Here is an 18626-nt window from a genome sequence, read left to right as displayed (position 1 = left end):
AAGATTACCTTGTAATTTAGCCGATACGTTCAGTAAGTAGAGTCACTGCCCAACGAGAAAATTATTAAGAATAGCTTTTTATGATCACACAAAATAAGTACGTAAATAAATAAATACATACTGTAGTTTTATTTCAGTGTTGCGTGAAGTAATTTTAATTCCATTGAAATTAGTAATATCTATTAATAATATCTATGTTGTATATTTTACACTTGCTTGTAATTGTATACAACTCTACTGTATTTTATATACGTGATGATTATTTGAGGTTATGAGGGAATGAGTAAACATTTTGAAGTTTGAAATTTTTATTAACCTCCGGGACCACCGTTAAGTATTGCTTCAGAGGATGAGATGAATCATCAGCGTGTATGAAAATGCCACGTCTGACCGGGATTCGAACCCGGAACTTTCGAATCAAATTACGTTGAAAGAACATTACTTTTAATTTTTTTAATTTACTAAAGCAATTTTTTTTTTTTTTAATTTTACAATATTATTAAAGGAATCATCTTAATTTTACAAAAGTACGAAATCATTTTACAAATTACGCTTACGCTGAGGTTTTAATCTCATGATAGTATCTTATCTGGCAGCATTTCTATTGTGTTTCATTTATCCAAAACTTGATAATGAGTGTGAGATTATTTTATAACACTATCTTAAAACTTTTCGCATTACTTCAAGAGTTCGAGAGCTTATTAATCACGCTCAATAAAAGATGGACACATGATGTGTTTCCTAACCAAAAAATAATCATTTTAATAATGATAATCAGTGGTGGTTCGTTAACTATGGTTAAAATTTTTTGTAAAATAAAAGAACCGAAAAAAAATAAATCAATTACAATAGCTGGAAGCAGGAAATAATCTAATTCTACACTTTATCATATTCAAGAATATGGTACACAGTTTTTAAACACATTGTGCTTAAAACCCGTATTCGGTTTAGCCAAATAAATAATAAAATGTCAAGACAGATAATATCTTTTTATTATTATTAGATCTTTTTATTTTTTTTTAATTAGATAATAACTTAATAAAATGTCCGCTTAAAAACACTTATAGTCCAATCAATGGTACTTAATTGAAATTTCGATGTTCACAGAAACAAATACATAATTAGTTTTTACTAATTACCTTCTCTTTCGCCCTTCCTGCGTATTTTTGGACAGATTTGGTAATCAAAGAGCCCTTGCTTATCGTCATCTTCAGAACACTACTGAAAAAACAACTAAACCACTTTCATATTCCTTCCATCGACTAAAGTAGAAAAGGGAACGAAGAAACGTTCCATACACACGCGGAGTAAAATTACTACCTTTCACCAACACACCAAGGTCGGGACTGCGGCAGCGACAGTGCTCTCTCTCCCTCGCAGCCTCGCGTGCAACTTCCTATGTGCGCATGCGCACAACAGTCAAACACCACGCCGCTGGAACTGTGAAGCGCACAGTTTCATAAAAAGATTTTTGTATCTTTTCCATAAACTGGGGGATTGACATTAAGCTTAATGATTGTATATTGTACAAGTATAAAAAAATAATTAAAGAAAAAAGGACTCATTATATTAAATGCTATCGATAATATCAAGTGGAAATAGCGGCTGCTGCAGTTCCACAGTGCCTATACGCGAGCCGCCACTGATAATAATGTTACTATTAAGGGTAACAACTTTTTTATAGAATTTCTTTCAAAACAGCCCCAATTCTTTTTTTTCATTTCAGTCATTCAAATCTATCTATATCTCCCTTGGCGAGAAAATCGCTGGTAATCGTTATAACTTATGCTTCGCCAAATTCCATGGTTTAAAACTTTATTTAAATTATGGATTTATAATCCATAATAATAAATATTATTTATGGATTTTATAAATTTTATTTATGAAAAACATTTTCCGGAAGCGTTGATTTAGTCAGAAAATTAATTACATGATTAACGCAAATATTCTTTCATTTAAATCATTTTTTTTGAAAAATTATATTTAAAGGAACAGGCTTCTAAGACATTTTACAGAAATAGAAAATAAAAGTAATAACATAGAAGACAAAAGAAATTAACAAGATAAGATGAGAAAGCTGTTAACACAGAGGAAGAAGTAACACTGATAAATTGCTTTTTTTCCACCAAAATAGTGCTAAATTCATAAACTTAAAAAATCAATAAGTTGTCTTAAAAGAATAAAAGGACAACAGAATATTATTTTACCACTTTTTTGGCAGACCAATCGAATGATGAAGTGTCATTTTTAATTTATAGAAACAACATGAAAATCGACTGGTTAGAACACAAATAAAATGAATTTTTTTTAACTGTTAGAAGTATATTTTACTTACTTAAAAGTATAAAATGTTAAGTGACAAACAAATCAGATTTATTAAATACATAGTGTTTAAAACCCGCTTAAAAACAATTATAATGCTTTGCATGCATTTTCATGCTTAATTATAATGCTTTCAGACGCTCTTGCAAGTTGGTGACTTGTGCTGCTGTTCTCAGCCTGATGTCAACTGTTTTTATATCTGATGGTTTTATTTCAGTTAAGCAAAAAACAATAATGTGATTTGTAAAGTGTATTGTATTTGAACTGGTATCTACTTATTAAATATAAGTTGTGAGTATATCATAATGTTAGGGAGTGGTCCTTATTATGTATCTGTGTAGAATATCAAGGTTGTTATTTTAGGTTAATTTGCACATATGAGATTATTTGCAAATGTTGACTATTAAATTAATTCAAATCGCAAACTGTGGGTGTATTTTATCAACTAATTTGTTCTATCTTCCTGTTTTTTTCTCTTGAAAATAAGGTGTTCTTTTAGGTAAAATAATCTTCTAATCAGATCTCTTGCTGGGAACTATTCAAGGAATGATCATCAAAAAATATAAAAATGAGATTCTTTGAGTTGAACCATGGAAATTTAAGATTGGACTCGGTGTCCAATCTTAAGTAAGATTGGAAGGCTAAATTACTTAAATCAAGAAAGAGGTGATCATCTAACCAGATGATCACAGAATTTTAAGATTATTATCTTTGCATGAAATTTAACTGAATAAATTAACATCCTTTTGCTAAGTAGCATTCATAAATTTTCAGATAAAGAAGTATAAATAAGCTAACTTAGAATTTAACACATATTCTTGTAGAATGTTTTATTAATAATATTATATTAGTTCACTATTATATTTTTTATAATTAAGAATTTTTAATTAATCCTAAACTAACACACTGTTTTTTTTGTTTTTTAATATTACAATTTTATTTAAATATAGCAATTCATTTTCCTTTAATTAATGTTTATTGTCTTTTAAAGATGTAAATACATTTTAGTAAAAAGTAACATTTTTTTTATAAGGAAGAAAATCTATTCCCAAAAAATGCTATTAACTAGACATAGTGGTTACCAAGTTGTTTCTCATTCAATGGAGTTAAATTTGCTTCCCAGCAAATCTTTTATTTTTTATTATTCAGTCCACAATAAAGAAAAATTTTAAAAAGAGAAAGTAAAAAAATACAGTTAGCATTTGCCTGTTGTGATGAAATGAATAAAAAATCTTGCACATTATATAATATATAATTAATTGATTGTTTAATCATAAAAAGTTCTATACAATTAAAAAGTAATAATTATATATATATATATATAATATATATATATATATATAGTCGATAGATGGGTGGAATATATTGAAGAGTTATACGGAGGAAATGAATTAGAAAATGGTGTTATAGAGGAAGAAGAGGAAGTTGAGGAGGATGAAATGGGAGAAACAATACTGAGATCTGAATTTAAGAGAGCATTAAAAGATTTAAATGGCAGAAAGGCTCCTGGAATAGACGGAATACCTGTAGAATTACTGCGCAGTGCAGGTGAGGAAGCGATTGATAGATTATACAAACTGGTGTGTAATATTTATGAAAAAGGGGAATTTCCGTCAGACTTCAAAAAAAGTGTTATAGTTACGATACCAAAGAAAGCAGGGGCAGATAAATGTGAAGAATACAGAACAATTAGTTTAACTAGTCATGCATCAAAAATCTTAACTAGAATTTTATACAGAAGAATTGAGAGGAGAGTGGAAGAAGTGTTAGGAGAAGACCAATTTGGTTTCAGGAAAAGTATAGGGACAAGGGAAGCAATTTTAGGCCTCAGATTAATAGTAGAAGGAAGATTAAAGAAAAACAAACCAACATACTTGGCGTTTATAGACCTAGAAAAGGCTTTCGATAACGTGGATTGGAATAAAATGTTCAGCATTTTAAAAAAATTAGGGTTCAAACACAGAGATAGAAGAACAATTGCTAACATGTACAGGAACCAAACAGCAACAATAACAATTGAAGAACATAAGAAAGAAGCCCTAATAAGAAAGGGAGTCCGACAAGGATGTTCCCTATCTCCGTTACTTTTTAATCTTTACATGGAACTAGCAGTTAATGATATTAAAGAACAATTTAGATTCGGAGTAACAGTACAAGGTGAAAAGATAAAGATGCTACGATTTGCTGATGATATAGTAATTCTAGCCGAGAGTAAAAAGGATTTAGAAGAAACAATGAATGGCATAGATGAAGTCCTACGCAAGAACTATCGCATGAAAATAAACAAGAACAAAACAAAAGTAATGAAATGTAGTAGAAATAACAAAGATGGACCCCTGAATGTGAAAATAGGAGGAGAAAAGATTATGGAGGTAGAAGAATTTTGTTATTTGGGAAGTAAAATTACTAAAGATGGACGAAGCAGGAGCGATATAAAATGCCGAATAGCACAAGCTAAACGAGCCTTCAGTAAGAAATATAATTTGTTTACATCAAAAATGAATTTAAATGTCAGGAAAAGATTTTTGAAAGTGTATGTTTGGAGTGTCGCTTTATATGGAAGTGAAACTTGGACAATCGGAGTATCTGAGAAGAACAGATTAGAAGCTTTTGAAATGTGGTGCTATAGGAGAATGTTAAAAATCAGATGGGTGGATAAAGTGACAAATGAAGAGGTATTGCGGCAAATAGATGAAGAAAGAAGCATTTGGAAGAATATAGTTAAAAGAAGAGACAGACTTATAGGCCACATACTAAGGCATCCTGGAATAGTCGCTTTAATATTGGAAGGACAGGTAGAAGGGAAAAATTGTGTAGGCAGGCCACGTTTGGAGTATGTAAAACAAATTGTTGGGGATGTAGGATGTAGAGGGTATACTGAAATGAAACGACTAGCACTAGATAGGGAATCTTGGAGAGCTGCATCAAACCAGTCAAATGACTGAAGACAAAAAAAAAATATATATATATATATATATATATATACAGAGAAATAGTTTGAGGAGGAAAAGAGAGAGAGAGAGGTTTAAAGGCTTGCTTTCAGAATTATTTCTATCATAAAGCTTTTCTTATGAAAAGCAGAGAAAGGTTTATATGAAAAAGAATAATTGTCTTATGACTAAAGTCATTAATTCTTGATAAATTTTCATATAATCAATGGTAAAGAAAAGTGTTCTTGAGGTTTTTGTACTTTAAACAATATTTAGACATGAAAAATTTAATAACTTTGCATCTAACAAGGATGATTTATAATAAGATTTAAACACACATCAGAACTGATTAATTGATCAGTTAAACAAATTATATTTTAAATCAAGAATATTTTACTTTTTTACCACTAATTACCATTAATTATATCTATTCATTTCTGAATTAAAAGTTAACAAACTTATCTACTTACAGCTTTGCATATACCCGCAACCAGAAAAAATGACAGCTCATTCACAAAACTGAAATTGCAAAACAGCAAATAATGACCTTCAAAACAGTCACAATAAACCATTGACATTTGATAAATTAATTGACATTTACATTATTTGTTTGTATATCACGTGTACAAAACATACATATAAGCTTGTTTTATGTTATTTATACAATTATAAATATTTTTATAAATTAACTTCACAATTAATTCTTGTTTATTCAAAACAGAAGATAATAAATAAATTGCTTATCTACTACTGAAAAATTATTTAAACTGTCGCTAATGAAGAAAAATTAATTTTGATCATTAAATTAAATATTTACCTTTGCTTTTTAATTACTATTATCCCTTCCGTAAAAACATTTGAAAAATGGCGTCCTTTTCATATTTATATATATCCCTTTCATGTACATTACATATTATTACAAAGTTTTATGAAACAAAAAAAATTACAATTTTCATTCATGAAAGGCTTTCAAATGAAATTATGTCAAGTGAAGTAATTCATATGAAAACAACTACTGAAACTATGTAAGCAAATGTTCACCACACACAATATTCATGGACACATAATAAACTCTTGAAAACATAAACATAGATATTTATTTCATATTACTTCTATAATATGAAAAAATTAAATCTTTGTAATAATTTCCATCTAAACAGATCTCACTATTATTTCTAGTACTTCTTTTTAAAAAAAATTAACTAGAATAATTATCATATAATGATAATGACAGTATCTCTCTGACTTTCATCTGGAGGTTCTAAGTTCGAATCCCAGACAGAAATGGCATTCTTCCCAAATCAGCTGATTTGGAAGTCGAGAGTTCCAGCGTTCAAGTCCTAGTAAAGCCAGTTCTTTTTACGCGGATTTGAATACTAGATCGTGGATACCGGTGTTCTTTGGTGGTTGGGTTTCAATTAACCACACATCTCAGAAATGGTCGAACTGAGAATGTACAAGACTACACTTCATTTACACTCATACATATCATCCTCATTCATCCTCTGAAGAATTATCTAAACGGTAGTTACCGGAGACTAAACAGGAAAGAAAGACAGAAATGGCATTTCTTACAGTTACAAAACTCTTATCATACATTAGTAACTGTTATTGGACACAAACTGGTTGTTGCTGTACAAATAAATAAATATAAAATATTAACGCTGCAAATATATATAATATATATGGGTAGGTTGCAATATTTACTGCACATATGAACTCTTCATATATCTTGTAAAAATGTCAACTAATTCAGATAGAGATACCAAGAGTTTTTCTTTTAAAAACAATGTACGGAGTAATTTTGATCCATCAGAAGTAATGCAGCAGCATAACACTAGACCTTTGTTTTTCATTACCACCAGTGCGAATCGTAACACTTTTTCACCTTTTTTGTTTACGGTTTTGTCAAACGGCATTTCAAAATATACGGGGGTTTGATCAGCGTTTCCTATTTGAGAAGGCAAATAGCCTTTATCTTTTCTAAGATTTATTATGTATTTGTGAAAACGTAATTTTTTTTTGTTCATAAGCGTCTGGAAGTCGTTGAGAAACGGTCGTCTTTCGTCTTACTGACAAATCATTTCGTGGAAAAATCGTGTTATCCATCCACGGCTTGCTTTAAAATCAATTTTATTCAACGATTTAGCGATTTCACGAGTATATGATTGGAACATTTCTGTCGTGACAGCATAACCGCATTTCCTTTTTTCCATAACAAAGTCATACAATTTTTTTTCTGTCTGTGTATTTTGGTTTTAACCCACGAAAAGACCTTTTATTACCAGTGCCTTTCACCAGAAGTTGTTTCTTCTTACGCCAGTCTCGAATGCAGCTTTCAACTACGTCAAATTTTCTTCCTGCCGCCCGATTTCCAATTTTTTCAGCCTCTTCTACAACGCGCAGTATTTCATTTACTGTAAAAAATATCGTAGACGCTGTCCTTTTGTACTCATTTCAATGCCGTAATTAAAATAAATCACCGTATTAAACTTTACAAGATAAACTAAACAGATAAAATGCACATAACCGTCCACATATACAAACAGTACAATGACAATGGCGAATAGACAAGACGATGATTGATAACTTATACTGTAACTGTAGTGTCATTAGAACCGGATACAGCCTATACAGAATGAATCAGTTTTATAAAAATACCGTAACTCTGTTCCTATCGATAATATGAACAAGATGTTAATAATTACGGATGTATTCTGTATAAGCGGCATCCGGTATTGATAAACGAAAGCCTAATGTAACTATATTTATGTGATTGAATTTAGGTACTTCTAAGAAAACGTTTACTTTACATAAATTATCCTGGCTAAATATTTTTATCCAGGCTATGTTTCAAGTAAGCCCCGCACCCTTATTTTGTCTCTCCAATTCCAAGAAAAAAGTGCGGGGGGTGCTCGAATAAATACGGTAATCTATATTCATTTTTTCTTATGAAAAATCCATTATACCACAGAAAACAACCAGTGAAAGTACACAAACCAAATATTCACCACATACAGTATTCATGGATATATAATAAATTCCTGAAAACACAAATTTAAATATTCCTTTCATATTTCTGCTACAATCCAGTTGTAGGATTGTAGTAGATTGATGATTTTATTTGCCATAACTTTAGACTTTTCTGAAAACATTTTCTTCTACCTAAATTAATAAAATTAAAAATATTGGTTGAAAACCATTCTCAGTTTTAGCTATTGATCCTCTATCATCAGTATATCTTAATAACATTTATGAACCAGTATTTATTACCTATTCATTAATTACAATGTTCTGTTGCAATGTATAAATATTCTAATAACCAGTCCAACGCATTCTGCAGGAAGTAGTTACTAAGTAATTTATATTAATTGCTCTTTATATTAAGAGTTAGTTACTAAAGAATTTTTAAACAATAAATGTTTTATATAACTGAATATTTAAAAACAAACTTTTCTTTTCAGTTATCAAATAAAGTGAATGTAATAACAAAACAAATTATTTTTTTTTTAACATAAAGCAATGCATTTAATTAGTCAATTAAATGTGATTGTTAATTATTTACAAACTTCATCAGTAGCATATACACTCACATTAATTAAATATTAACAATCACAATCAACTTTAAAAATAATATACTATATAATTTTTTATATTTAACAAATACATACTGAATAATGTAATGAAACAATTAATATCTTTTTTAATCTGATAATGTCACTGTACAATTAAAAAATAAATATAGTCATATAAGTATGAAACACCTTATGCATCGCTCTCTCTCTCACTCTCTCTCTCTCTCTCTCTGTGTGTGTGTGTGTGTGTGCGTGCATGTGCATGGGCGGGCGCGTGCGCATATATTCAAATGGATGTATATGTAAATACATACATTCTTCAAATAAAAATGATTTGTCATATATTCTTTTTTGCAGATATTTGAGAAAGATGGCTTGGTGGGAAAATCCAGGTACAAAAACATATAAAAATTTAGATCTCTCATCTCTAGATGTGGATGAAGCATATCTGAATATAACAAATATTGAAAATACTACTCTTTACTTATACTCATTATCAGAGCAATGTTATAAGGTAAGTAAAATATGTTTACCATTATGCTACAGTAAATTATATTTTAAATTAAAAAACATTTATAATATAAAAATTATTCATTTTTATAATTAAAAAGTATAAACTCCAAAAGAAACTGTCATAAAAAGATTCTTCAATGAGATATGAGCAAAATATCAGAAAGTGTTTCAGATAATTGACTGAATCTATTGTAGGTGTGCATACTGGAAAAAAATTTAATCAAGTAAGGTGGATCCCCAGAAAAGTTTTTTTTCTGAATGTACCAGAATTTCTAGTTAGTATCATTAAACCATTCTGAAAGTATTTTTAAAAGGATACAACTATTTTTTAGTTAATACAAAACAAATTAATTAATAAAATTCTGATTGTCATATCACATTTATTGTACATATATATATTAAAATCCAGAAACAAAACATGTTTGACCAGAATGAATCAAATAAGATCAATTTGAATATTGAAGATAAAGAATGTTTATTATATTTCTTAATATTATTGCTTGGAAGGTGAAAGGATTATTTATTAGCTGCAAAGAAAATTCCAGAAGTATTGAGAGAAATTTGCCAAACGCTTTGTGTGCAGCGTAGTATTGTACTGATGTGTGTTATGGGCAATAAAAAAGAAAGAAGAAAAATATTTGAAAAGTTTTTAGGTGTGGTTATGGAGGAGAGCAGAGAAAATAAGATGGAGTGACAAAGTGCCACTTAAATATGCTACAAATGTACAGACGAAAAGGAGAGGAAGATTTTGAAAACAATAAGCAAGAAATAGGCTTCATGGATAGGCCTTATTTTAAAATGAGACTGTATACAGCTTAGGATACTTGAAGGGAAAATAGAAAGAACACGAGTAAAAAATAGAAGAAAGATAGAAATGACAATGGACATAAGAAAGGAAAGAAGTTATTGGCAGATGAAAAGAGAAGTTCAGGATCAAGAAAAGTGGAAAATACTGTCCAGTTGAAACCTGCCACAAAACAGATCCACCAAGAAGAAGAAGAAAATTGCTTGGTTACCTGTGATACACCTGATTCATTACACCTTTATATTTAGTATTGAAATCATGTTCTTCATTAACTACTCGTAGAATTAAAAACCCAATTTTTTAATCTGTGTATTAGGGTGTCTTTATCAGTACAAATTACAATATACTGTATGTACTTACTAACCTTTACTTCTGTATTCCACAGCAAGATTTGATGTAATAACAAAAGAACATGGAAGAATGTTTAAGTAACAAATACAAAAATGTTGAAAAATAATATAATTTAATAAACAGATATCTCAATTGACTATCACCACATCTGTCAATGAAAAGAATTAAGTCATAAGTCACTATCTCATAATTATTGGCCTAGTATGTTTTGCCATTTCCATTTATGATTTGCATAATTTTTGATGATAGCATACTGATAAAGTAAAACCAGCCTCAGAATCTAGGAACTTCATTATTCAATCTAAAAACCGCAGTGACAATTAACACTTGTTAGTTTTATTAGTTTTTTCATTTGCACTTCATTCACTGTAAAAATTATGATATATACAAGCTCCTTTTATACAGACTACCTTAAAAAATACGTATCAATATCTGATATTAATATAGATTCTACGTAGACTGCTTCAGTTAATTACAAAAAACTCTGAAAAACATGTTCACTCATCCATTTCTTAAATACAAAACCACAATGACACCTGTATAATTTTCCAATATTACATGTAAACAAGTTTTGATAGCTATAATGCCGAATGTATGCTCATTGAGATTGAATTTTGTAAAAATTACTAATGAAAATATATTGTTATTTAATTATCAGGAAAACATCAACATAGTATGGTAGCAATAATAAGTAGTAAATTGTTAATGTGGCGGAGTGGTAACATCTTGGTCTTTTATCTGGAGGTCTCGGATTCTAATCCCAGTCAGGTATCGCATTTTTCATGCATTACAAGATTCCATTCCCATATCCCATGCACAAGCTTCGAGATTATATGGCAATAACATAAATAAACCAAAAATAAATAACCTATTTAATTACACAAAAATCTCAACAAAAAAATTCAAGTACTGTAATTAAAAATTGTACTTTCTTTAATTAATATCTTCTTATACATTATTATTTGTTCTATGAGTACATTATTCATTTTTATATTTTTTTCATGTTTGTTTATCAGTGTCCATTTTCATTAGTGACTCAAATTAATGAAGAAAATATACAAAAAGTTGACACACAGTATAATGTAACTTGGAGACTTTACAGAAGAAGTGATCAAATTATTCCAGTTAATGATACTAGGTAAGAGTAATTCATGTTATAACAAATGATAATTAAAATTTTAACAACTGTAAAACAAAATTTTGAAAATAGAATTACAAATGAAAAAACTCAGAAAACTATAGTCTCATTTTTCATATACATATTATAATAATTAAATATACAATAATAACAATAATTATAAATATATTTAATATTAAAAGAAATTTAAAAACCAAAACATAGTAGCTAGATAAGTTAATATTCAACGTATTAACTAATCTATTTACTGTTATTTGTGGTTAAATTTTATTAGCACAGTAGTCAATGTTAACGAATTATTTGAATTTTCAACAAAAAAAAGAAGAAAAATATACATTTTTTTTATTCTTTTTTCTTTTCTTTATATATATATATATAGAGGGCTGTTTTTTTTTCAATCTCCAATGGGCTATAAAAACAGAAACATTGAGATAACAAAATTATTTTATCACTAAAAGTTGAGTAGTATAGCTTATTTTTCTACATAATTGCCAAAACAATTGAGGCATTTGTTGTATCGTGACAACAGCTTTCCGATGCCCTCTAAGAATTTTGCCACCAGTGAAGTAAGATATGTCTTGACAGTCTCCTGAAGTTCTAAAGAGTTGTCCATGTCTCATCACCAGTAACGATAGATTTTAAAAACTATTCCCTCTCATTATCGTAACGCGTGAGAGCCATTAAGGCTGATGCCATTCACTGCTTTTTGTGATCGTCACTCGATATTTTTGGGACCCAATGTGCACACAGTTTCTGGTATCCTAGGTCTTTAGTCACAATAATGTACAGAGAAGACCTTGAAATTTCTGGGATTTCTGCAGAAAGTTCACTTATCGTAAACCTCCATTAGCCGTAGACAAAATCATCAACACACTCAACCAGCATACAGTAACAACAGACTTGCATCCTTGCTCACCTTTCTCATGAATGTCTGTTCGCCCTTTTTTAAATTTCCTACTCCATTCCCATATACTACCATCAATCATAAACTTTTCACCAAATACTAGGTTCATTCTGTGATGGATTTCAGCAGCGCTACATCCTTCTGCTTGCAGAAAACATATCACACTTCGCAACTCACACTTGGCGGTAGCATAGATTGTAGTGGACATGTTCAGTTGCCCGTAGCTCTGCTCAGACTGACACAATGGAGCCAGAAATGGCAGAGGCAGAGATTGTGCTGGGGGGGGGGGGCAACGCAATAGCATGACATGCACACCTGGCTCCCACCTATTTCTTATTTACTTAGATGCACAATCGGAGGTTGAAAAAAAAACAGCCCTCATAGAATATATATATATATATATATATATATATATATATATATATATATAGAGAGAGAGAGAGAGAGAGAGAGAGAGAGAGAGATAGGTAGATATGAATATACGGAGAACATTTAATAATTAAAGTGACAAATTGATATAGAAATGAAACAGTTTGTAGGAGTAGTTTTGTACATTCATGACTTTAGGTTGGCATTACTGGGATGAGCTGAGAGCAGATGATGGATAAAAATTGTTTTGTTTATAACCTCAATATTGCATTTAATGATGGCATGTTCGCTTGAATTTTCCACATTAGTTGAACAATGTTCAGTGATCCGTTTTTTACTTTCTGAAAGTGAAAAACCAGCTAAAATCTTTTCTCGAATGATTTTACAATATGGTGAAAGTTGTATGGTGGGTAGAACAGTTCAAAAACAGTTGAACCTCAGTGACTGACGAGCAACGTCTTGGCCGGCTAGTTGAAGTGTCAACTCCTTCGCTTGAAACCCACATTGACAACATTATTCATGAAGACCAACATATTACATTTGAACTTATAGCAAAAACAGTTGTAGTAAGTGTTGGTACAGTTCATAACATTATCAATAACAAGCTCAAGTACAGCAAAACAAGTTCAAGGTGGGTTCCGAAAGAGTTAATGTAACATCACAAAGTAAGATTCAAAGTGTGAACAGACTTGAAAGAACACTATGAAAGGGAAGGTGACCCTTTCCTAAACAAGATTTTAACATGTGATGAAACTTGGGTTCACCATTTTGAACCAGAGTCCAAAAGATAAAACATGGAATGGAAGCACACCAGCTCACCTGTCCGAAAGAAATTCAGAACACAAACATCAGCGGGAAAAGTCATGTTGACTGTCTTTTGGAATTTCCAAGGTGTGGTCTTTTGTGATTATTTGGAAAATCAGCATACAGTAAACAGTGTCTACTACTCAGACATGCTGATGAAAAAAGTAAAGTCAGCAATGAAAAAAAACATTGCAGATCTCAAAAAAAAAGGCATAATATTGCTGTACAACAATGCTCGCTCTCACATTGCCCAGCTGACCGAAGAAACCATTGGAAAAATGGGTTGGAAGATACTACCACATCCTCCCTACAGTCCAGATTTGGCTCCCTTGGATTTTCATTTTTTTGGTCCAAAGGAGGCATTACATGGAAAAAGTTCAGCAACAACAAGGAGGTCAAAGAATTTGTGGGAAAGTGACTCAAACAACAAGACAAAGACTTCTTTGCATCAGGTTTAAAAAAACTAGTTCATCATTGGGGGAAGTGTATTAATATTGAGGAAGTAATTGCTGAGAGCCAAATCCAGCAAATACAGCGCACGTATACAGATGTACTTTTAAGTGTAGATCATGAAATTTTGCAACAATCCAAAACATGTGAGCAGGTGTATTATCGTGATAAAAGAACAGTTTCTTTTTAGCCAAATATGAAAGTTTAGTCTGAATAGCACTCTGTAATCGGTAAAGGGTGTGAAATACTCCATGGTGATGATCCTGCCATTTTCCAGGTAGTGTATGAGCAACTTACCAAGAGAATCAAAAAACTATACCCTTGACATTTTCTGCAGAAAAAAGAACCATTTTTGTTTTCTTTGTCTTACTTTCACCTGCTTTCACTGTTTGGCCTTTGGCACATAATAGTGAATCCATGTTTCACCTACTTTATAGATAGAAGTAGATAGAAGAATAGATAGAAGATAGAAGAAACTCACTGGAACATGTTTAAAGAAGTCAAAACACCCTTAAGAAGTAGTATTCAAGCGAGTCATTTTTGGTCGACTGCATCAAACATGGCACCATCAAGCGGAAAGTTTTTCATACCCTAAACATCATGAAAAATGACAGTCTATCAAGTACTTTTTACTGTCAAAAGTAAAGGAGATGAATCCTTTAAACTGGAATTAATTATTTTTTGTATGATGGGTTAAATCTTTTAAAACAATGTTCTTTATAACAGCTCAAACTTCAATTTTACCCATTCTTCAGAAAATGTAAAAAATTGTTTGCTATACTCGATCACCACATAAGAAGCAACTAAACACACCTATCTAAAACTTTGCAGCATGCCATCTGAAGGGTCATACTTGACAAATAGTCAAGTAGTCATTCATAGTTATTTGGTCATACTTGGGCCATCTCTATGTCAGACCATATAATAACTCTAATAGGGTATTTTGATTCTACAGCCTACAACAAATTGGGTGATAATTTAAATTTCTGAATAGTATGCTCATAGTGAGTACCCAGACAACAGACTGAGGATCACAAATTTAATAAGATATTTGTAACATCACTCCAATACATTGATGAAGGAAGACTAGTTTAACATATTGTTACTGAGAATGAGACATGATTGGTTGCACATCTACCTATCTAAAGCAAACTTTAATTCAATTCAATGGAAACATCTTTCTTTATCTTCATGCAAGAAATTCAACATTACATTATGACATTAGGTTATGTTTGCAGTGTTTTTGGATTCTCAGAAGTCTTGCTAACCTATTTCCAAAGATAAAGTGATAATGTCAGGGTCCATCATACTGATCTTCAAGCAGCATTAAACATTTTGGTCTACTGATTAGAGAAATACTGCTTCATCACATCAAAGTCAGCCTTTACATAATTCAGTTAACATTGGAGGAAATTGATGAATTAGGTTGTCAACTTTTACCTGTTTGGTTTGCTAAACATTTTAGTAAAAGTTTACTAAACTTTTACAGATATTAGATCTAAGGTACGAACTGCCAGCGATAGTAGCCCATAGTCTTATATGCAATTGTTTTTGGGGTACTAATATTGAAATGAGGTAAGTGTGTCATCGTTGGTGGGGAGAAACATAAGCGTGCTTTCAAGTACGCACAATAAATATCCAGTTATCTAAAACATTGTATATAAATAATTATTCTAATAATTCTAGTTTTTCAATAATCAGAATTTTTTAAACTTAAAAAAAGCTCGTGTGTACTTTGTACGCACGTAAAAAGTTATACTTCTTTCAAAAGTGATGAAGTATTCGTTGTCATATGAAACAAAGTTCGTCGAATATATATCGATTAGTTTAATACCATTAATTCTTCGGATGACGATTGTAGGCACGAGGGTTATCAGCGGCTTATGATATGAAAAATATGATACAAATAGTTTTATTTTATAATAGTGTATTTTATCAAAAATTTTGTTTTTGGTTAATTTAAAATTATTTATGCAAATTCACGAATTTTTCTGATGTGTGCTATTTTCTGTGTCATTAAAAAATCCAATTTTATTCATAAAAAATAATAATTACATATAACCTCAAATCTTGATACACAATTTTCACAAAAAAAATAATAAACATACGCTGCAATATAAATAAAATTTTATGAATATGAACAACGATGTTCGCACTTTAAAATATTAAAATATCAGTGTTCAGAAATCTGTGTATATAAATTTATATTTATTACGACTCAATATCTGTTATATTTACAACACGTGCCAATCACTTAGTTGCATTGAACGACTACACGCATGTGCGTGCAAACTGATCCACTTGGGCCTGCGCAGATCTTCATGGTGTCTTACATCGACACGCGCAACTTCCGTAACTTGTTGAAAATACACTCTGATCACTTTCTCCTAACGCACCAAAAGAAGTCTAACTTCAAAAATCAGAAATTTTGAAATTTTAATTCCTTTCTGTCGCCTCTCTGTAGTATAATATTTGATTATATTATACTATTTTTAAATAATAATGCGTCAGAAGGCGGTAGATGATTTATCGCTTTATTCAGTGCAGTAACGAAACCTGTAATGAGAATAAGTATGGATGAGAGAAATTCCAGTATAGCATTTAAAGCACAACTAAAGTGTAAAATACTATAATCAATGAAAATTACTAAATTTCATACTACCTATAAGATTAATAAATTTCATTCTACTAAAACATTGAATGCCTCCTAACTACCACCCTGTCTCATTTTCTACAATTTCATCCACGTCAATCTTAAACCCTACTTCAGTTTGTGACATAGCATCCATTAGTTATTGATCTATTAACTCCTGTGTTCTTGGATAACAAACATTTATCCAAGGAAAGCATTTAAATTATTTAGCGTCATAGAATATTTAAAAAGGAACAAAACAATTACCAACATAGAAACAACAAAAATAAGCTACAAAAAAAAAAATCCATTTTGACCATCCCTGAATCCATTTTGACTAGTTTCGGCGTGACGTCTGTACGTACGTGCGTACGTATCTCGCATAACTCAAAAACGATTAGCCGTAGGATGTTGAAATTTTACATTTAGGACTGGTGTAACATCTAGTTGTGCACCTCCTCTTTTGATTGCAATCGACTGGACGAAAAATGTCCAAAAAAGCCCAAAATCCAAAAAATTAGGATTTTGGATTTTTTTCTTAACTGCAGTAATAAACCCTCATTGAGAGGTTTTCAACAATACACATAAGTGGTACTTATTTTCATTGGTTCCAGAGTTGTAGCCAAATAAAATTTTAATTAATGAAATATTTGGATCTTACAAGGGAAAGGCACATAGGTTCGCATTCAACTTTATGTCCGGTTTTTTTAACTTTCTTTTTATTTAAATACATTGATTTATTAATAATTATTAACCTCTGATTGTAAAAAAAAAACTACAATAAATAACAATTCAGTAATAACAATAATATATATATATTAAAAATAAAAGTTATTAATGAAATAAAATTTTATGTACTTTTTATTTTTTTTAAATTTGTATATATAATCAAAAAAAATACAATGAAATTGTAAACGAAAATGATAATAGTCTCGCAGATAACAAAATTATACTGATATCAAAAAAGGTGAGAGACTGCATTTCTATTATCAAAATCTGTTATTTAGAGTTTTGTTTTTAAAAAATATACATGTTAAATATATAGACAATAGATATACAATAATAGATAATAAAAAATGTTTAAGCATTCCATATAATAAGCAAAAAATTGTTACAAAACTCTTACCGGCCCGATTTCATTTATTAAACAAACTCGTATGATTAGCAGGGGTAGAATAAAGTTATTACCACAATTTTGGTTAAATTTGACAATTATAACTTTGCTGTCACAAATTTTCATCTGTTAGCGTTCATATTGCATGTTGACTTATTAGTGATTCAACTTCTTTTTTCCAATTACATATTTGTTTTGAAATTATAATTCACTACGACTCGTATAGTCTTTCTTTTAAGTATTCAACATTATTTCAAGTTTTTAACTTTTCAACGTGATGAAATTTCGTTTTTTTATTGGTGTATGTTTTAACGCAACATTTTTACTAAAGGATATAAATAGAAAAAAATCAAGTAAATGCGTTTTACATTCCTTTCTATCATATTCCGATCTTTTTTTTTAGCAATAGATGTATTGATTATTTATTTACTTAATCTTACTTCGTTAATTACCGTATTTTTATTTGTAAAAATAATAAAAATACAATTTAGAATAGTTTTTTGATGTTCTGAATGTGTTATGATAAAAAAATGTTATATATAATACTTATCACATTTACAGAAATAATACTATTCTTATGATTATTCGTTTTTTAATAAATGAAGCTGGGCCGGTAAGAGTTTTGTAACAAATTTTTCTATTTTTTACTTATTATATGGAACGCTTAAACATTTTTTATTATCTATTATTGTATATCATCTATTGTCTATATATTTAAC

At 30.1% G+C, this 18626-nt stretch overlaps 1 protein-coding gene across 1 annotated transcript in view; it reads left to right on the top strand.

Annotated features, from left to right (window-relative positions):
• Positions 1-18626, top strand: part of Hgsnat (Heparan-alpha-glucosaminide N-acetyltransferase) — a 105783-nt gene that overhangs the window by 39616 nt on the left and 47541 nt on the right. Inside the window, exons 2-3 of the mRNA XM_075360643.1 lie at positions 9185-9341; positions 11513-11634. Coding sequence (XP_075216758.1) covers positions 9198-9341; positions 11513-11634 — 266 coding nt within the window. The 5' untranslated portion in view covers positions 9185-9197. The remainder of the gene's footprint in view (positions 1-9184; positions 9342-11512; positions 11635-18626) is intronic.

The sequence above is a fragment of the Lycorma delicatula genome, chromosome 3 (assembly GCF_047948215.1).
Source record: "Lycorma delicatula isolate Av1 chromosome 3, ASM4794821v1, whole genome shotgun sequence".
NCBI lineage: Eukaryota > Metazoa > Arthropoda > Insecta > Hemiptera > Fulgoridae > Lycorma > Lycorma delicatula.
The sequence above is the reverse complement of the archived record's forward strand: the minus strand, read 5'-3'. Positions and strand labels throughout refer to the sequence as shown.